The sequence below is a fragment of the Nannobrachium achirus genome, assembly GCF_963921795.1.
Source record: "Nannobrachium achirus genome assembly, chromosome: 14".
Classification (NCBI taxonomy): domain Eukaryota; kingdom Metazoa; phylum Chordata; class Actinopteri; order Myctophiformes; family Myctophidae; genus Nannobrachium; species Nannobrachium achirus.
In genome coordinates this window covers 25,260,092-25,282,281 of record NC_137821.1, presented here as the reverse complement: position 1 = coordinate 25,282,281, position 22,190 = coordinate 25,260,092, and the positions used below count along the sequence as shown (strand labels likewise).

Below are 22,190 nucleotides of genomic sequence, written 5' to 3'. Positions count from 1 at the left end.
AATTCAATGGCTATTTATTGGTTAGCCAATCACAGACCCGAAGTCCACGGGCTCAGCTGTAGCCTATCTATTAAATAACTCTATGATTAAATCCCTTCCAGATCAAATCAAGTAGAGGTGGGATTTATGGCTCAGACGTTCAAAATACTGGCTCATTTGGCTCCTCTCTCACTCAATCACTGTAGGCCTACTCAGTCAGTAGGCTACTCAGTGGAGTACAAGGAGATGTTGAATTTGGGGGGGGGGGCGTCTCTTCCCCAAATGAACGGCTCTCTACTGCGCCAACCGGATCCATCGTTCACTTCAAAGAGCCGTTCAAAAGATTCGATTCGTTCGCGAACGTCCCACCTATTGCGCCAACCGGATCCCATCGTTCACTTCAAAGAGCCGTTCAAAGGATTCGATTCGTTCGCGAACGTCCCACCTATAAAATCAAGTCATTACAAACGATAACGTGGTTAATAGTTTCTTTGGGGTGCACACAAATTGCGTGAATACTAATGTTGTTGTTGTTGTTGTTGTTGTTGTTTTTGTTGATAGATAAACGTTGATGTTGTAATTGTTTGCATTGGTTGAAAACGTACTCAAATCTTTTTACTTGAGTAAAAGTATCAATTGATCTTGTCGGTTATGACAACACAGTAAAATCGGGGCTTAACTCCGCCCACTTTAGCAATGTAGAAGCACTCCGTTACAAGTAAAAGTCCAGAATTCAAAATGTACTTGAGTAAAAGTATGAAAGTGTTGGCATAAAAATTAAAAGTACAAAGTGCCAAAAGTAAAAGTACAAGCTCAAATAGGGCTTAAGTGGTTCATGTATGTTTTATAATATTATGGTTTATTTTATGCAGCAAAGTAACTAGTAACTAAAGTTTTCAAATAATTGTAGTGGAGTAAAAGTACAATATTTGGATCCGAGAAGTAGTGGAGTTAGTAGAAGTAAAAGTATTGGAAATTGGACAAGTAAAGTACAAATACTTTTTCAAGTTTTAAACAGTGCACGTGTGTGTGTGTTTTCGGAAACAGTAGGCGGCTTCTGGTGTTCTGTCCAATTACAGCTCTGGCTTTAGGGGGCATGTCCTGGGCATGTCCAATAGCACGCCTGTGTACGCCCCCTCAGTCTGCTTTATGGCACGCTGGTGACTGGTTGTTTACGCTTGCCTTGTGAGCTGAGACAACAGAACTCGAGAGCTGTAGCTGCTATTTTCCAGCGATTCCATTGATTTATTTAGACATTGTTACACTTTTTATCTCATCTTTTTCCCCCCTGCAGGACCTCGCAACACTCAGGTAATTAACTTTACGTAACACGATCCTTTGTTTTCTACGACGCTGTCGTGTTTAAGCTATCGTTAGCTACCGGCCATAGCTACCGGTTGAAAGCAAAATGGCTTTGTTGTCAAAATGGCTTTGTTGTCGTATGATCGATGCTAACGTTAGCTTAGTTTTCTTGTTTGTTACGAAGTTGAGTCATGCACCGGGCTGCATACCCGCGTTTAGCGTTGAAAACGGCTGAAAAGGTACTTTTTGACGGCTACGGGTTAACTGAATTAAACGCTGGTGTGCCTTTATTGTGGAAGACAGCACCGTTTCCGCCCAAACAAACCTGTGTAACTTAACACAGCCATAGGACACGGCGTGCTATACAGTTTTCTTAACACACAAAAACACATTGAACATCCCGTTCAACTTTCAAATTAAAATGATCTGACCATGCAAACAAAAACACGTGCGTATGTCAGAGTTGGTATATATCGCTATCTATGCGTGTTCTCATCGCGCGTGTGTGTTTGTTGCGGGGATTAAAGACATTTTAATTTAACAAGGCGTTTGCCTAGAAAGTCTGTTAGATGCCCCATGTGTTTTAAACCTTTTCTTAGCTTTGTATAGGTGAACAACGTTCTGAACTTATTCATTTCTCTGTTTCTTGTTTTTATTTCTTAAGGCCCATTCCCACTGGGCCAGATAACAGATAAAAAAAATCTCTATCTCCAGATATTTTTCCATTCAAAGTGGATGGTAGATACAGATTAAAAAAATATCAAAGTATCTGTGACAAAAGATCAAAGTATCTGTGACAAATATCTGTGGTACATATTTTTTGTATCTGTATCTACCATCCACTTTGAATGGAAAAATATCTGGAGAAAGAGTTTTTTTTTATCTGGACCAGTGGGAATGGGCCTTTAGTCTATTTTCTTAATATTCTTCCATTTTGCCTTTTAATGTAGCACTTTGAGATTTGCTTCAAATGTAAAGTGTGATATAAATAAAATGTATTATTATTTGCTGGTATTTGGCATCAAGAACCCTGGTTCAACGTTTAAGTTTAACCACTTAATGTGAGCTTGTAGATCTGCTATTTCCAAAATATCTGGCACACTGCAGCCATGTGATAAAAATGCATTGTACACATTTTATGGCAGCTACAAATATTTGGAAAATATTTCTATGTAGCCTATATCATACTTGTGTAATTTTAAAGCATACACTTGGAAAAATTACTCCAGTACTCAACAATATGTTTTGCTTTGTTTGCCTGGGATCAGTTTCTTGATGCACTACTCTGTCACTCAGCATTCTTTAAACAGCAAGTGTTTACCTTGCTAATTGTACATTTCTATTAAGCCTATCTGCTAAATGCCTAAATTGTATTTAGGTCTATACCCTACTGTTGTACTGTAGCTAACTGTCATAACCAAATATTTGAGCAAATGGCTGTCTCTGCCAGGCCAAAAGGCATGGTCGAGAATATGTTTGGCACCCTGTCCATCAGTGTGTGTGGACAGATAATCTCTGTCACTGATCAATGATGAAACAGTGCACACACACTCCATGGATGCTACAGTAGAACCACTGCCCCAACTGTTTCACATGGGCCCCTTAGAGCATTGGTTCTCAACCTTTTCAGGCTGTGACCCCCAAAATATTCATATTTTAACTGGGGACCCCCCCACCATGACGAGAACTAAGAGTTGAGGCATTTTGTATAACACATGTATGTGAAAATAGCAGATCTAGCAGATCTACATGCTCACAACGTTTCGCGTTTTGTGAGCATGTAGATCTGCTATTTTCACAATTTCTGCCTTAATATTAGATAATATTTGATAATGTGAGCATGTAGATCGGCTACGCTTCGCGTTTTGTGAGCTTGTAGATCTGCTATTTTCACAATTTCTGCCTTAATATTAGATAATATTTGATAATGTGAGCATGTAGATCGGCTATTTTCACAATTTCTGCCTTAATATTAGATAATATTTGATAATGTGAGCATGTAGATCGGCTATTTTCACAATGTCTGATTGATTGATTGAAGACTTTATTAGAAGTTTGCATAGGAAAAGGTACAGTTTCATGACAGTACATATTAGAGGTGTCTGCCTCATATCATCTGGGGACCCCCCAAAATCATTTGGGGACCCCCTGGGGGTCCCGGCCCACAGGTTGAGAACCACTGCCTTAGAGCACCACCAGAATATCATGTTGTTTTACATAACTCCTACTGATCTTGTGCAAAAATTGTTTGTTTTTCTATAGTCATTAAACCAATGTGTAGGCCTATTTCAGATTTGTCTTATTCCACCCTGATTGGCAAAGATTGTCTTCCAAAGTTTAAAGAAGTTCTCGGTTTTGAAGAAAATGCCTCAAATTATGGACACAGCATGTCATGTCATTTCTGTGAAATCTTGCACGCACATTCCCACTAGGTAAACAAAGGAATGACACACATTATTTCCCCCTTCAAATCAGCCTCAAGGTGACCTTGCATACGTACTCCCATGAGGCAGAAGAAAAACCTCTTGGTTAATGTTACTAACAGTGTATGTTGGTATGTAGAAAAATAAATGTGCCTTTGGTTTAAATTGATTTGTCTAAAATATTGTTTTCTAAATCATTTTGCAGCTGTGGGTGTAGACGATCCTGATCCATTGGACACAGCTGTGGTTGACTCACTGACCAGACACCCTACTGCAAGGTATGATAAAATAACCATTCTAAAATGGATAGTTTCAAGGTTTCCCTTTAAATGCTTAAATTGCTGTGGTATGAGACTATAATCCACACCTTGAATCAGTTTATATCAAACCCAGTTGCATTATTTCTTTCCAGTGTTCCACAGTGCACCAATTATCTGCATCTGTGTTGTTGCCAAAAACCTGGGACGCCTCGCGCTGCGAGGCGTTGTGAGCTATTTTTGGCTAAAGTTCTCAGAATATGGACGTTAGGGTTAAAAAAAAATTGTTAGATCTCACACAAAGATTTGGAGGACCCCCTGTTGTAACTCTGAGGACCCCCTAGGGGTCCCAGACACCCTGTTGAAGACCCCTGGCCTAATTTGTAAGTCCGCTCACACCCATTTGTTGCTGTGTCTTGGTGGGACACTCCATCCACTGGTAGTGGACATTTTAATTCAGTTGCTCGTATTGTTATTATGTGTGTTCAATTCTAATTTCAAACTTAGTTTCAGTAAAATGGAGCTGCTCAGTGGCAGTATAGTGACTCAGCATGTTTTTATGTTTTTATTTTTCTTCAAAAATTATGTTTTAGCAAATTCAACATAAAAAGGCAGAACCAGGGTGGGACAAGGCACATAGAGCCTGCTTTTTTCCCCCATTTCTATATTAACCACTTTAACCCTAGCGTCCATATTCAACTTTAACCAAAAATAGCAGACCTCACAACGTCTCGCACTGCGAGGCGTTGTGAGCTTGTAAATCGGTTATTTTTTATTTTATTTTTAAAAAGGCAGAACAAGGCACATAGAGCCTGCTGGTTGGTCAGTCGGGACCAACCAGAAGGCTAACAAAGGGTGAATTGTTAATAACTATTTAAAATATTTAAGTACACATGTGCACAATGGATTTCAGTGTGTAAATCAATAATGCATGTATCTTCAGTTGGGTCTAAAATACAGTATTTTTGGAATTATTTTCAGCTGTGACCCGACGACAGATTCTTCTGTTCTTTTGGTGGACACGGCTGTTGTTGACGGACCGACCTTCCCAGACTGACTGACACTGCAAGGTTTGTTTTAACTGACACACGCAAATCAAATAGTTTCAGATGTAACAGTGATCTCCATTCATGTCTCTGAAGATCAACTATAACATCCATGAGAAATGTGCATGGCAGTGGATTTTTGTATTTGCTGACAACTGCAGGCTCATGCAACACATTTTGACCTTGTAGATCTGCTATTTTGGACATGGGACACGCTGTATGAATAAAAAAAGCTAGAACTGTAAACATGCAGTCATTGCTGCTGACCCCCACACTTGATGGCTAACCAGCTGGTAAATTAACCATTAATGACATCCCAAGTAGATGCAGAGGACTAATTTAATGTACTAGAGCAGGAGTCTTCAACAGGGGGTCCGGCCGGGACCCCTAGGGGGTCCTCAGAGTTACTACAGGGGGGCCGCCAAATCTTTGTGTGATAGGATTAACCACTTAAACCCTAGCATCCCTATCATAGTAGAACATTAGCCAAAAATAGCAGATCTACTAGCTAAGCAGACTCAGCAGTACTGTTCAAGCAGACATTTACAAACACATTTTGAAAGATGATTCCATACTTATTTTGAGTTTGTACCACTGGCAAATACATCTGCATTAGCCTACTTAGTAGTATACTTCACCCATTTAGGACTGAGGTTGATTCTAAAAATACTGTGTAAATCCTGACCCAAGTTTTCAGGGGATCTAAATTGACCCATACATATATACAGTACTGTATATCACTATTAGCTGATAGTGGTTCTCATGGTGCTCATCCCTAAGAGTCAAAACGAAATGTCATGTCTGTAATTCCAAATGCTTTTAGGGGTGGGGTCTCCCCAGTTCAATGAGAGGTGTAGTGATTTTTCAAATCAGCTATTTCACCATATTTATCTGTGGTGCAGGGTCAAACTAAATTGACTAGCACTTAGGCTTGTCAGCTTGTGGGGTCCCCATTTCAAATATGATTAGTCTGGGGGGACGTGGCTTGAAAAAGTTGAAAGCTACAGTTCAATTGTAATACCTTTATATAGACTGATGTCATAGTTTTAGGTCCCCAGTCTATACCCTGCCTGTGGTCTTAGGTGTTGAGGGGTCGCTGAACGAACACATTCCCAAACTGCTGAGTGCACTCCGTTAGCTAGGATGTGTAGATGCAGAGATACACATTTGGTTTGTTGAGGTTTGTTGTTTGACACCTAAGTGATTACAGAAGTTTTTCTGGAGGGTCTACTAAATGAATAATAATTGGGGTTGACACCAGAATGTATGTCCTCGATGCCATTACAATTCTGAAGACACATTTTCTATATTATTTTAGCGCACACTTTATTGTCTCCCCCAGGCCAAAGGCATGTCTGAGAATATGATTTGCACCTTGTTTCTGTCTGATTCTGTCTGTGAGCAGCGAAACTGACCACACACACACTCCCTGGATGACAGGGCAGAACCTCTCCCCCACATTTTTCACATATGCCTGGCATAGTGCTATCCTTTCCAAACATCACGCATATCGTTACACGGTACCTCTATATCAGTAGTGGCCAACTTCAATGATGGCAATATTTCTCCACTCACTCCAGACGGCCACATTGCATGCTGTCGGCCAGAAACTTATTTTTTAACCTGAATGTAAATGAATGACCTGCTTCATGTCAAGTAGCAAAAACAGCTTTCTACAAGATACAAAAAAAATTGCTACGTGATATCTCTTGCCATATGATGAAAATATTTGTTTCGGAAATTATTGAACTTTTGATTTCTATAGTTGTTGTAAAATGACACAATTGTAATTAAGCCCAAATGTGACGGAAAAACTTTCCATGCGCATAATGGATTTTAGTATGTAAACCATTAATTGCGACGTCAGGTGCAGTTAACTATCAAAACCTCCACCGCCTGTCAGTCAGTCTGTCCGGCACGTCACACTTTTCCCCATCTCATATCCATGACAAGTGCATAATGGATTTTAGTATGTAAACCATTAATTGCCGTTAGGTAGCAGTTACTATCAAAACCTCCACCGGATGTCAGTCAGTATTTCTAAAGTCAGGTCATCAACATGGATCTGTCCCAAATCCCCATATTCCCTCCTGATTGGATACGACTGCCTTCTAAAGTTTGTGTATGCGAAGTGACTTCATTGGTTCTTGAATTATTATGATTGCACTATTACTGTACACACACACACACACACACACACACACACACACACACACACACACACACACACACACACACACACACACACACACACTAGCAAATGGTTGTCTCTGCCAGGCCAAAAGCCATGGCCCAGAATATTCTGGTTCAAAATAACCAATTTCAGATGTACAGTAACTATGTAAATGTGGCAAATGGAAATTGTCTCGTGGTCCATTTCGGTGTCAATGTTTAAGCAGCCATTACCAATACATACAGTATATTCTATGTCACTTCACCCATTTAGGCTTAAGGTTGATTCTAAAATTGCCTTGTAAATCCCGACTTGAGTTTTCAGGGGATCTAAATTGAATCATACATGTATATCACCATAAGCTGATAGTGGTTACCGGTTGGCCAACTTGAACTGCTCCCAGAGTGCAGTCCACCAGCTAGGATATGTAGATGCAGAGGACTAACTTCATGTACTAGAGGTTTGTTTCACACGTCTCACAGCCAATCCAACCCATATGTCTGAGTCATAATGTCAGGGGCTTTGTTAAATTACCTGTTGTACCCATCCATGTTCCTTTTATTATATGGCCATCTTTTGGCATGTCCATATCTATTGGCCACTGCTGATTTTGATGTCGATTAGTCCCATATGCTCTGTTTATAACCTGATCTCCATATATGCCTATATACTGTATGGGCGTATAATTTACCATGGAAAGGTTGGCTGCCAACTCTGGGCTAATGCAATGCTTTTTGAGCTTGTAGATCTGCTATTTTGTACATGTGGCCTGTGTTTTACTATGTAGAGCATGGTTTCCCTTTAATTTATCATGGAAATGTTGTCTGACAATTCTGGGCTAATGCAATGCTTTTTGAGCTTGTAGATCTGTTATTTCCGACATTTGACCTGTAGTATGAATTAGTGAGCGACCGATATGGCCTTATTTGGGCATATCGGTTTATATCGGTATCGGTGAAATTTCCCGCCAATATAAAAATAAATAAATAAAAACCTGGCCTCTGTGGACTGGTGAATGGAAGTGGCAATGACATATTTTGTCCAGCAGATGGCACCATTCCTTCACACTGAGGTGTGTGTGTGTGTGTGTGTGTGTGTGTGTGTGTGTGTGTGTGTGTGTGTGTGTGTGTGTGTGTGTGTGTGTGTGTGTGTGTGTGTGTGTGTGTGTGTGTGTGTGTGTGTGTGTCAGTCACAACAGTGTGTAAATACTTTACTTACTATTGCTGGGTTTATTACTGTAGTTTAACAACTTAGATTGGGTCCAGGGTAGCAGCCGCGGGTTTTACAACAGTTTTACATCCAGTTTAGAAGGACATTCTGGACAGAAGCTCTTGCGGTGATGTCATGCTTCACAATTCAACTTTGTCTTTAATATACTTATCCAATAAATGTACAAGCATTCAGCATTATATGGTCGCAAGTTATGCCACATGTTTAGAGATAATCTGATGAAGCCTTTTACATTATAACATGTAATCATAATGCATCTTAGCCTGTAGTTGTATTGGGGTCGAGTCACTTCACACCAGCCTGCATTAACATTGGAATGAGTCTCAGTGCATAATGGTCTGCTAACTCCAGTTTTAGCGAGATGCGTGTCAAACATTAACATAACGACCCCCAAACAATCACCAATACAACACTGCTTTTTAACGAATAAAGGATGCAAGGAAGTTAAATGAACTAAATTATTGAGTTGACTCGCTTATGGAAAGATACAAGGTTCACTCGGACTCTACTTCAACCAACATAATGATATGCTCAGTTCAGCCATAAAACGGTGTTGCCTCAAAAATAGCAGATCTACAAGCTCACAACACGTCTATCCATGACGCATTACGAATGTTTAAGTCTGCTCATACATTTCCTCCCGGATATACTACTGAGTGTGGTGTTGCCTCAAAAATAGCAGATCTACAAGCTCACAACACGTCTATCCATGACGCATTACGAATGTTTAAGTCTGCTCATACATTTCCTCCCGGATATACTACTGAGTGTCTAGTCCAATCAGAATGCACAGTAAAACACTCTCACAGCCAATAGGTGACTATTATTTCTCAAACCTCAAGGCTTGCAACACAGCGGTTTTAATGATTTATTAGATTAAAAATATACAGAATAAGAATAACAAGTAGGCGAAAGAAACAATCTCACATTATGTTACTCAAAATGGGCACCTACCCGGTCGGACAACCTGGTAGCAAACTTCAACTGCCCGACCATTTTATTTACCTACCCTGGGCAGTCGGGCAATTGTTGGCCGGGCAATTGTTGGCGTCAATCCCTGTATTAATGTTGTCAAATGGACATTGTCTTGGGGTTCATCTATTCTCAGTGTTTAAGGAGCAATTACAAAAACATAACAGTATATCGTATGTTGCTTCACCCATTTAGGACTGACGTAGATTCTAAAAATACCTTGCAAAATCCTAACCTAAGTTTTTAGGGGTTCTAAATTGACCCATAAATATATATCATTAGCTGATGGTGGTTACTGGTTGGCCATCCCTAAGACGGATCTCTGCAAAACATTTTTGCTTGTATTACCCAACAGATTTTGTTCTAACTAAGGAGTAACAACACTAGTATCTGCACATCTGTCATTGCAGTAGCAGGAACGTTGCCCCCAAGCCCCAATCTGTTCACAGGTTGTGCAATGTTGAGGCTTGGTATTCTTCACATAATTTGGCCATTGGAAAACCCTGATGTGCAGCAATAATGTGTCTTCAGTTTAACTTATGTGTCTAAAATACTGTATTTTAAAAATTATTTTCAGCTGTGGGTGCACTGGCGCGGACCTATCCTGCTCTATTCGTCGACACGGCGGTGGTTGACTGACCGACTACCCAGTCTGCGACTACTGCAAGCCAAGGTATGTTTATTTATTTCTTTATTTTGTACTAGTGTTCATCAGATCTGAAGAGCTCCATTAGTGTCTTCATATTTAACGGTAAGTTGATTTGTTTAGAGTGAAGTCAGTTATATTGTTTATATATCCAACGTCCCATTGCGCAGAAGGTGTGCGGCAGTTCCACTGCCACATCTACAAGCTCACAACGGTTGCATCTGCGACGCAACGTGTTCTCCGGAAGTGTCCCATACATAATTCTACAGCACATTCGCGTGGATAGGTTTGGAATAAATCGTAAACAAGTTCATAGCTAGATATCACATTGCATTGCGACATCATGCCTCAGCGGAAGAAGAGATCTATTGCTGCAAAGAATAGATGGGCCACCAAACATTCAAAATCCCCAGAATACAACTGCATGGAAGTTGATGAAGGGAAAAAAATATTTAGCCCGGTCATGGACAATTTGGCACAAACGTCTCAACAACATGCACAGTGTGAAGTTGAGGAACCGCACAGCAGTGTGGAAGCCATGGACCTTTCCAACAATGACCCTGTACAACAGACCGACATCCCAGCACCCTCGGTGATATCTGTTGTGGAAGCCATGGACCTTTCCAAAGATGACCTTGTACAACAGACCGACATCCCAGCACCCTTGCTGATATCTGTTGTAGAAGCCATGGACCTTTCCAACGATGACCCTGTACAACAGAGTGACATCCCAGCACCCTCTGTGATATCTGTGCGGGCATCCAAAAGCCAGAATGATCTTTCCTTTTCCAATATGTCAAGGAATAAGCAGTGCACATGCATGGCCCTGACATTTTTGGCACACCAACATGAAGGTCGTGACATTAAGCGTAATGATCTCGACAAGATATTGGACAAGGGAGACCGGCTGTACAAAAGGACCATAACAAAACTAAAGAAAGACAAACTGTTCAACTCCAACTTTTTGAGTATGGAAGAAATACCCCTGACTGTTCAAACACAACGCAAGAAGTACTCCGTGACTAAATATAATGTAGAGATGGGCTACATGAGAGATGACGGAGAAACTCACCGACGCAATTGGTGGCTGAATCTACAGAATAGACTTCAGTGCCTGTCGGTAGATGTCAATTATGCACTGCTGACAGTATCACCATACACCATTGCTGTCTTTAGAGACAGGTCTGGAAGATATGGACTGTTTGACTCCCATGCCAGAAGTGCTGATGGCCTACCTTTGCCTCGATGGAGAGGAGGAAAATGTGTCATGATGACTTTCACTCACTTGGATGATTTGATTGCTAAGATTGAACAGCTAAATCAATCCTTGCATTCCATAGCGATTGACAGAATCCAGTTCGATTTCATGCCTGTAACATTTGAACAGACAAATTCTCCGTCACCCCATCTGACTAGCGAGGATGAAAGTGACACTGGACCATCGAGCTCTAAACATTCAAGCTCCAAGTCTCCTTTGCAGTCAGGCATTGTATCATCCAAATTGAATAGCGAGGATGAAAGTGACACTGGACCATCGAGCTCCAAACATTCAAGTTCCAAGTCTCCTTTGCAGTCAGGCATTGTATCATCCAAATTGAATAAAGAGAGACGAAGAAAACAGAAGAGGAAGGAAGCTTCACAGCAAACTCCTGAGGCAAAACAAAGCAAAATTAATACAGATTTTAGGGCCAGGAAAAATGAATACATGAAGAAGTATAGGGCTAGGAGATGCAGTTTCGATGTAGCATTCAAGGCTAAGCAAAAACTACATAACAGCACATACTTCCGAAGAAGATATATCGAAGATGTTTCTTTCAGAGAGAAGGTCAAGACACATGTAAAGACATATGTCAACAAGAGGTTCTGTGAAGACCTGGTGTTCAGAGAGAAGCACAAGACATATGTCAACAAGAGGTTCCAAGAAGACCCGGTGTTCAGAGAGAAGCACATGACGTATGTCAACAAGAGGTTCCAAGAAGACGTGGTGTTCAAAGAGAAGCACAAGACATATGTCAACAAGAGGTTCCAAGAAGACCTGGTGTTCAAAGAGAAGCACAAGACGTATGCCAGGACATATGTCAACAAGAGGTTCCAAGACGACCCGGAGTTCAGGGCAAAACACACCCAACATATGAGGTTGTACATGTCCCACAAATGCGAAACGGACAAATACTTTAAGTTGCGCCGTGACATCCGTGCTGCATATAAAATAAAACGCAGGTACAAGGCGTTATGTCAAGTCCTGCTCAGACTGAGACATGATGAGAAGAAGAGGGAAGCTGAAAAAGCGTCTAGGGAGGCTGAAGCTACTTCTGAAGAAGCAATGAAAGCTGAAGCTGCGAAACAGCGTAGCCTGGAAGAAATCGCTATAGCAGATTTCCAGGAAGACATCAAATATGGCCCTACTTATGTGTGCACAACGTGCCATCGGGCACTTTTCTCGGAATCTGTGTACCGTTGCCGTCGTTCCAAGTTCACACGGAAGCGAAAGCTGGTTGATGCCTGCTTGACAGGCAAATACGTCCATTTGTGTGACGATCAATGTGGAGGCCCGCAAGCCTGCACTGTACCCGAAGAAAGGCGTCTCGAGTGGATATGCAAGAATTGTCACGACACCCTACAGGCTGGAAGAATGCCAGCCTTGGCTGTCGCAAACAATTTAGAGCTAGCACCCATTCCCCCAGAACTCAGCGATCTGAATGTGCTGGAAAGGCAACTCTTAGCTTTGGCCATACCGTTTGCCAAGATTCTCACACTTCCTAAAGGCAAACAGGGAGCTGTACTTGGTGCTGTGGTGTGTGTGCCATCACGGGTGCAAACCACAATAAACGCCTTACCGAGAAGGCTCGGCTCATCCGGACTGTACCGAATGAAGCTAAAGCGACGTCTGCGGTTCAAAGGCCATCATTTGTCTCACATTGTTAATATGAGGAAGGTTGTACGGGGCGCGAGGACACTCAAAGTGACTCACCCAGGCTACACAGCGGTCACAATCGATGATGACGACGATGTGGAGGGCCAGGTTGAAAATCTGCCCGCCGACGAAGTCATGGACAGTTGTGATGAGGCTGAAATGATGGAAGTAGCGGATTCTGCTGAAGCTCTCGACGCATCGCAGGCAGTGGATCAAGATCCCCCCAGTGTTGAAGATGAGCAAGATGCGCTGAGACCTGGACATGGCCTAGACAGTTGCTTGGAGGCAGATGACATAGCACAAGAAATGATGACCTATGGTGATGGCATATTTAGCATTGCCCCCGCCGAAGGCAACAGGCCTGTCAGCTACAGCACTGTCCCTAACCTCGAAGCGCAGGCCTTCCCTACTTTGTTTCCAACTGGAGCAAACACGTTGGATGTGAAGAGAAGGGTCCGTCTGTCCCCGAGCCGTTACTTCAACGCAAGACTTTTCAATGTTGACGGTCGTTTCGCTAGAGACCAAAGCTTTTGCTTCTTTGCACACTTTGTCTCAGAGACACATATTGCAAAAAACAGCATCTCCTTTCAGTTAAAGAAGGGAAAACCTTTAACCAATGATGGTCGCAGGATCACCAACAAGATGTTGAAAGACAAGCGTGAAGTCGAGAGACTGGTCAGAAGCAAAGACGCAACACGATTCATGTCACCAATTAGAGGGACTCCAGCTTACTGGCACAAGACGATGTTGGACTTGTTTGCCATGGTCCGTCAGTTAGGACCACCAACCTTCTTTGTGACCGCAAGTGCTGCTGAGTTCAGATGGCCAGAAGTCATCATCGCAATAAAAGCACAGCAAGGCCAGATTGTGGATTGGGAAAAGTTGGACTGGAATGGGAAATGCGACATTCTCAGAAGCAACGCAGTCACAACCATGCGAATGTTTGACAAGCGAGTTAAATCCGCTTACAAAAAACTGGTACATTCAGAAGCTCTACCTTTCGGACGCGTCATCGACTGGTTCCATCGTATCGAGTTCCAAGCCAGGGGAAGCCCACATTTTCACGCATTGATGTGGATCGACGGCGCCCCCGTCCTTGGCGTTGACTCGGATGAGAAGATCTGCGAGTTTGCAGACCGCTACATTTCGTGCCAGCTGCCTGATCCAGACGAAGATCCTGTGCTTTACCAAATTGTCCTACAGGTTCAGATGCACAGCCGAAACCATACAAAGTCCTGTAGGAAAGGTAGGAAGACATGCAGGTTTGGATTTCCAAAGCCACCAGTGGACAAAACGTGCATACTAAACCCAAAGGCGGTTGATCCAACTGCAAATGACAGTGGCACAGAAGATGAAAGTGAAGCAAACAAAGACATGGATGAAGGCGCAAACCAAAGCGCAACCAAAACAAAGGCAAAGCGTGCCGAAGGCCTTGGCAAAAAACAGACAGCAAGAGCACAAGCTGCTATGGAGAAACTCAAACCAATTTTCGACATGCTGATGGACTCTGCGTCAGGAGTGACAGACCTGTCGGACTTGCTGGCAAAGTGCAATATGACCAGCGAAGAGTACGACAGCTGTCTTGAAGACATGAGGAAGAACCGCGTCCTCCTCATGAAGCGCGGAGTGAAGGACTGCCTTGTGAACAACTACAACCCAGTTTTCCTGAAGGCCTGGAATGCTAACATGGATATCCAGTTTGTTCTGGATCACCATATTGCGATCACATACATGCTCTCCTACATTTCAAAGGCAGAACATGAGATGGGCGAACTTCTCAAACAGGTAGTGGTTGGCATCGATCCGACGCAGGTCACCGAGAGGGATGCGATGAACCAACTTGTTCACACCTATGTGAAAAACAGGCAGGTTAGCGCTCAGGAGGCAGTGGCCAGGACTTGCAGCATGCCGTTGAAGAAATGCTCCCGTGATGTTATCTTCCTCCCGACAGATGACAATGCAATGAAGATGAGTCTCCCCCTCAGCGCACTGCGGAACAAACCAGACGACTCAGACCAAGTGTGGATGAAGGGATATCTGGACAAGTACAACGCCAGGCCCAAAACACCCGAGTTTGACAACATGTGTTTGGCAGACTTTGCGTCCAAGTACAGGGTTGTGTACGGCCAACAAGCAAAAGGCGAAGGTCGCTTGAAGTTGTCTGACAACATGGGAACCATTAAGAAGCGCGAGGGCAGAGATGCAGTTGTCAGATATGCGAAATTCTCGGAACAGAAGGAGCCAGAGAAATTCTATGGCAACTTGCTTAAAGTCTACCTGCCTCATCGCTATCAATCGACCCTCAAAACAGAAGCGTTCCCCACGTACAAGGAATTCTACGAGTCTGCGTGTGTGGAATTGCCTGGAACAGGCATGATTTATCCCGCGAAAATGATTGTTGCTGAGAACAGGAAGAGGTTCGAAAAGTACAGTCAAGCGGTGGAAGAGGCCGTGGAGGAGTTCTGGAAAAATGGCCCCGCTGAAAACGCGTGGGCCAACATTGCCCCAGAAAACGAGCTAGATCGCATGGAATGTCTTGCCGAACAAGACGAGGATCTGCTGGAAGAGGAAGAACGAGACAATGCGCCAGAGTTCAGCACTCGTGAGGTGGGTACAATTCCTGCACATAGTGTAGTGGCCCCACAATTGAGCCTAGATTTTCTGCGTGCAATGTGTCGAAACCTAAACCAGACACAAGCCTCAGTGTTTCACTCTGTACGGGACTGGTGCTTACAGAGCGTACTTGAGCAGAACCCCGAACCGTTCCTTTTCTTTGTCACTGGAGGTGCTGGCACGGGCAAATCACACCTGATAAAGTGCATCTTCCATGAGGCAACAAGGATTCTCCGTCGACTCCCCAGACTTTATGAAGACAGAGACGCATCCATGCCCATGGTGCTGCTGTCGGCATTCACAGGAACTGCAGCGTACAACATCGGGGGGAACACACTGCACTCCCTGTTAAAGTTGCCCAGAAGCCTGAACCCACCCTACAAAGGGCTGGGAAACAGTTTGGATGATGTGAGAGCAAAGCTGGGAAATGCGGAAATCATCATCATCGATGAGATCTCGATGGTTTCAAAGCAATTGTTTACCTACGTTCACTGGAGACTGCAAGAGATCAAAGGCAGTAAGAAACCATTCGGTGGCATGTCGGTACTTGCAGTAGGTGACTTTTACCAGCTCCCTCCAACGGCAAGCGGGAAACCACTTTGCGTGTCAGAAGAAGGCAAACCGGATCTTCTGTGTGAACACTTTGAGATGGTCACGTTGACAGAAATCATGCGACAGAAGGATGACGTGCCCTATGCACAACTTCTGAATAGGTTGAGAGTCAAGAACAAGAGAGAACGACTGAGCGATGCAGACAGAGCACTCCTTGGTGAGAGACTGACTGACAGTCAACATTGTCCTAAGGATGTTTTGCACATCTTTGCAACCAACGATCAGGTTGACAAACACAACAAGGTCGCTTTGACTCGGCTCCACTCTGACATCGTTGACATACCCGCAGAAGACTACGAGAGAGACGAAATTAGTCACCGCATGGCTCGCCGCTCAGAACCCCAGAAAGGTAAACCGTACAAGGATCTTGAGGACAACTTGCAAATTGCAGAAGGCGCCCCTGTCATGATCACCAGGAACATAGACGTGGAGGATGGCCTTGTAAACGGCACATTTGGCAAGATTGATGGTGTTGACATGCGGGTCGACAGGGACGGAACTACAGTAACCAAGCTTTGGCTGGTGCTAGACAAGCCTGAAGCAGGACTGAAGTACCGGAGAACTACGCCTGGCGCCACACAGGTGTACGTCGAGAGGATGGAGGAAAACCTGAGTAACCACAAAGTGATTCGCAGGCAATTTCCCATCAAGCTGGCATATGCTTGCACGGCTCACAAAGTCCAAGGGATGACTACACAATCTGCAGTGGTTTCCTTGAAAGGGGTCTTCTTAGAAGGCATGTCCTACGTTGCCCTCAGTAGGACAACGACACTGCAAGGATTGCACATCATTGACTTTGATGAGAAGAAAATCTGGGCTGATCCTAAAATCACAGCTGCCCTGGAATCCATGAAGACTGCGTCTCTGGACGGTGTCATGCCGCTGTTGAAGTTTCGAGAGACGACAGCCCAAGCCCAAACTTTGACGATTGTCCACCACAACACTCAGAGTTTACCGGCTCACATTCAGGACCTCAAACGACACCACGAGCTGACACTTTCAGATGTCCTGTGCTTGACAGAAACTCATCTCACTGGCTCCTTTGTGGCTGACAGTCTGCAATTGGACGGCTACACCATGTTCAGCCGCAACAGACACGTGTCATATGCAAAGCTACCTGAACGTGCAGAACAGAACGGCGGTGGCGTCGCTGTGTATGTGAGGGACCATTTCCAGGCTAGTGAAAAGCGTTACCTTCACAATGTGACAAACCTTGAGTTTGTGGCAGTAAAGATCGAGTCCCCTGTCAAGCTTCTGATCGCTGCGGTGTACAGACCACCACATTATGGTAACCCATTTATGGAGAACCTGAAGGCGCTTCTGGACTCCTTGGAAGTTATGGATCACCAGCCCATCGTAGTCTGTGGAGACTTCAACGAAGACCTACTGAACGGTTTTCCTGGGCCCATAACAAGGCTTCTAGAGTCCAGAGGATATGCACAACTCATCAAGGAGGCCACCACAGAAAAGAACACGCTGTTGGATCACATGTACATCTCAAGACCACAGCAATGTCTACAGTCTGGAGTGCTACGTACATACTACAGCTATCACAATCCTGTGTATTGCGTATTGTCCACCGAAGATGACTAGTGCATAGACTGCAGGACGTGCTTGCAAACACTGGCAGCACGCAGACCTACTTTTCTACAAGCTCAACGCGTCGCGGGCTTGCAGATCGGCTATATTCCTGATGCAGAAACCTCCAGGAGTAAAGAAGTTCAGGAACGCTTGGCTTCACAATAAAAGCATCGTGTCGGGCCTCTGATGTCACTAAAATGTTCATAACTAGGGTTAGGGCCAATCCTTTGTGAATAGACTGTTCTATAGGTTTTCTTCTCATGGAAACGCTTTGGGTTGGTTTTAAATGTAAAATATATATAACTACATTTTAAATGTAAAATATATATAACTCCACTTAAAATCGCACAATGACACTTGAACTTACGGTGATATCTGCCCAAAGGTGGACACCAGAGATGCTATGGGGGATATGGATGAACTTTGTTCATCAACACACTCTGGCAGGCTCTAGTCCCACAAAGGTCAAATCAGACCAGTAATACATTACAATGCACAAGATGCAGCACTTACTGGTACACATAGCCCTCAAATAATGGAAATCGATTTCCCAAAACTCAAATCTGATTTGACCTACTCACCTAAACACCAACCAACCAACCCATTGCTTTCTGTGATTGTGTACTAATCTACATTATGTGATTGTTGTGTACTAATCTACATTATGTATTGTTTGTTTAATCAATGTACAACTTTGACCATTGTAATGTTGCATGTGCTATATCAATAAAATCTTGAGTTGCGAGTACATTTCTTATTGTGGCCTTGTTATACACGTGTTATGTCTTTAACACTTTTCTGCTTTACAGGGGTCAATTCTAATTTCTGTTTCTTCATTTGATAACTTTATTTCAGTCATGTCATGTTGATCTACATTATGTAATGTTTGTTTAATCAATGTACAACCTTGACCATTGTAATGTTACATGTACTATATCAATAAAAGGTTGAGTTGCGAGTACATTTCTTATTGTGGCCTTGTTATACACTTGTTATGTCTTTAACACTTTTCTGCTTTACAGGGGTAAATTCTAATTTCTGTTTCTTCATTTGAATACTTTATTTCAGTCATGTCATGTTGATTGTGAACCGTCTGCATTGGTTAAATATACTAACACTTTTTTCCCTGTTTTTCAGATGCCGTTGAGTGATTCTACAGTGCTAACAGATGTTTGAATTGTTCTGCCTTTAACCTTTTTCTACTTTTCAGGAATGTTCTTTGAAAATAATATGTCTTTGTTCATTTAATTTTTGCTCTGGCTCATGGACATGTGGTACTGAATTTATATAAGCTCACATAGAATGACATTATTGGCCATCCCTAAATTGGATTACAAAAACATGGACTAACCATCTTTAACCAAATGCCACTTTGATTTTATACTGCCTGTTCATGACCCATCTTATATTTGCATGTGCATATTGATCATTTCTTAACCCACTGTTTGTTTTTAGGCCTGCAACACCTGGTTAGACTAAATTAGTTAATCAATTACAGAATGTTAGTTAACAGTTCAACATCTTTAATTGACTCAAAAGTTAGAAATAAATATTTACAGTGGTGGTAAAAGTACTCAAATGTTTGACTTAAAAGTAGATAGAAATAGTCTTCTAGTAAGTAAATGTAATGTTCAGTATTCCAAATTTATTTGATTAAACATACAAAAGTATTGGCATCAAAATGTACAGAAAATAGCACACGTCTAAAAATATGCATGCAAAATGTAACACTTCACAGGTTTCAATAGTCAACATTTAATTAGCAATGAAGTAATGTATTGTGTTAATATTTACAAAAATAGTAACTAAACAATATCTACATTTGTTCATCAGTTGCATAATGTTAGTTATTATTTAAATACATTTTCCAGGAGCTTGCTTGATCGCCGTTGAGGGGTCGGTGAACCATTTTTCCCCCTGCACTCTCAAATTAAGAGGCAGGGGTTTTTCGCTTCACCCTGGAAAATCTAAAATAGGTAATGAAGTAATTGTAAATGTAGTGGTTAATGTATTATGTTAGTAATCAACATTTGTAAAGTAAAATATAATGTTTGATAAGATGTAGTGGAGTAAAAGTAAAAAAATAAAAAAATAAAATAAAAACATTTGCACATATCCAGTATAGCTGAGGTTTAAAGCCAAGCACTTACATATTTTGTAAGACTTTCCACCACTTTAGTTTTGACAATAATAGTACTAATAATAACAATCTGACATCAATATAAGCCATAGTAAAATATCTGTCAATAATAAAACTGTTAACTTTAGCATAACATACAAATCTTACAATTGAACCATAACATTGTTAAATATAATCATAGCCACTAACCATTGATTATAATAGCACAGATATTTATGATGTTGCATAAGGTAAAATAATAACCACTAACCATTGATTATAATAGCACAGATATTTATGGTGTTGCATAAAGTAAAGGTACTAATAACAGTTTGTTAATAAACATTTTAAACTATATCTGCTACTGTGTTTGTGTCTCTTATTCTTTTTACCATGTGTTTGAAAAGTGAATCTGTTTTGAAAGTTAATTTATATGTTTGGTAATCTATTTAGTCTGACATTTACTATGAATACAGATGTGTTTGGGGTTTTTGAATTACTATCCACAATCAGAATTGTTATTCACCACTTGAACAAAAAGTGATTCTTTTGAATAAATCCATTATACACAAGCCCATGAACATTCAGTTTAAAGATTTGTTAACTTCCAATTATTCTTGCCTCTACAATCTGGTGTTATAATGTATTTCACATGGTTCCACATAACTGTTTGATCCTTGCAAGAGTCAAAACTTGTATTGATGGTGTCCTGACTAATCCATGCTCTCTGGATGGACTTCAATCCCTGCTGGATGGACTTCAATCCGTGTACTGTGTGCAAGATGGTGAAGCGATCAACAAGGATCCAACCTCTCTGATAAAGTTTGTCACAAAGTAGCCTGAACAATAGTTTTGCATTGTCATTTTGACACCATTCAATAATGTGCCTGACATGCTGAGCAGTATCGATCATACAGCATACAAATGGTATGGCTTCAACACAGCCACTAAACTCTTTGACATGTTTCAACATTGGCTCCACTTGTATTATAAGGTGAGACGTTCCCAAGTGCAATACAGGGTATTTTATATCTATTCTCAGCCCAGGAAAATAAAAGGTGCTGAATCTTAGTCATAATTAGACATAATATAATACAAGTGTGGGGAAAGCATAGCCCTATATTGACAGGCTACCGCCACCTTTTTGTAATGGTCAGTCAGTGTGCCATGTCAAGATAGATTTTAATGACATGCCATCAAACATTCATATTTTGATTTGCAGGACATTGTTAGGACGATGATTAGACTACATTAATCCACCTCTTTACCAAAGCCCCCCAATCAGAGTTCAGAGTTTTAATGCATGTAGAATTTTATGCAGATTATGTACTCTATACAAAGTATTTTCAACATCACACAATATCAAATCATATTGTGCTAATCTCAAAAGATTAAGGTTCAGAAAGGTTGCTTTGTATGAATTTTGATATCTATTAAACCAACTGTTCCACTGAAATACTGCACAAGATAAACCATTTTCCTGGGGTCCCGCCAGCACACCCCACAACTCGCGTCCAGGTGAGTCAGGCAACCACACTCGCAATTTCACAAATTGCAAATTTTCTAGTTAGTGTGGTTGCCCTTACAGGGCAACACACTATAGTTCTAGGGAAACTTTATTTATTATTATTCTTGACTTCTAGTGTAACCTTTTTTTCGGCGCGAATCTCCTCCCACAGTTTTTGCGCCACACACTCGCGCCATATGTCAAATCGACCGGCTTGATCGGGAATAGTGTGCTATTACTTTTCTAAGAGAAAAGTTGTATAGTTTAATTGATATTAATTTATTAGTGAATTAATTTTCCCCATTGACTTATAATGGGAATCGAAAAAACTCACATTCAATTATTTTTCCCTCGCAAACCATAGGGTCTACAGTTTCAAAACTTGGAGAGGAGATTCATAATAATTGTAAGAATTAATTTAAAAAAAATTACATCAGTCGGCCACATGGTGGCGCTATAACAGCCCACTTTACGTTTTGGCCTGTAACTCTTGAACCGTAGGTCGGAAAATTAAAATTATTTTTTCCCTGGATTCCTTGGGTCATGACGCATCTCCCCATATAGGCCACGCTCATTTGCGTCAGGATAGATTTTCCGCCATTTTGAATTTTCTTCAAAACACACTTTTTGCTCTTTTTCCTACATATTTTCTCCAAATGTCACAAAAATTGGTACACAGGATCTCTGGACCCATGCAATAAACATATTCAAGCGATATTTCGATAGTCCATACCGTTCGTCCGGAACAGGCTTACGAAGTTAGCAAGAGGGGCCCGTTTCGCCAAAAATAGTCATAAATCAGAAACGAAACATCCA

At 41.8% G+C, this 22,190-nt stretch overlaps 1 protein-coding gene across 1 annotated transcript; it reads left to right on the top strand.

The window, feature by feature from the left end:
* The first annotated feature begins 1,163 nt into the window (after positions 1-1,163).
* Positions 1,164-20,159, top strand: LOC308298493 (uncharacterized protein). Its single transcript, XM_080742108.1, has 4 exons — positions 1,164-1,290; positions 3,910-3,982; positions 4,943-5,031; positions 9,960-20,159. The coding sequence occupies exon 4, from the start codon at positions 10,372-10,374 to the stop codon at positions 17,758-17,760; it is 7,389 nt and encodes a 2,462-aa protein (XP_080598234.1). The 5' UTR covers positions 1,164-1,290; positions 3,910-3,982; positions 4,943-5,031; positions 9,960-10,371; the 3' UTR covers positions 17,761-20,159.
* The last annotated feature ends 2,031 nt before the right edge of the window (positions 20,160-22,190 follow it).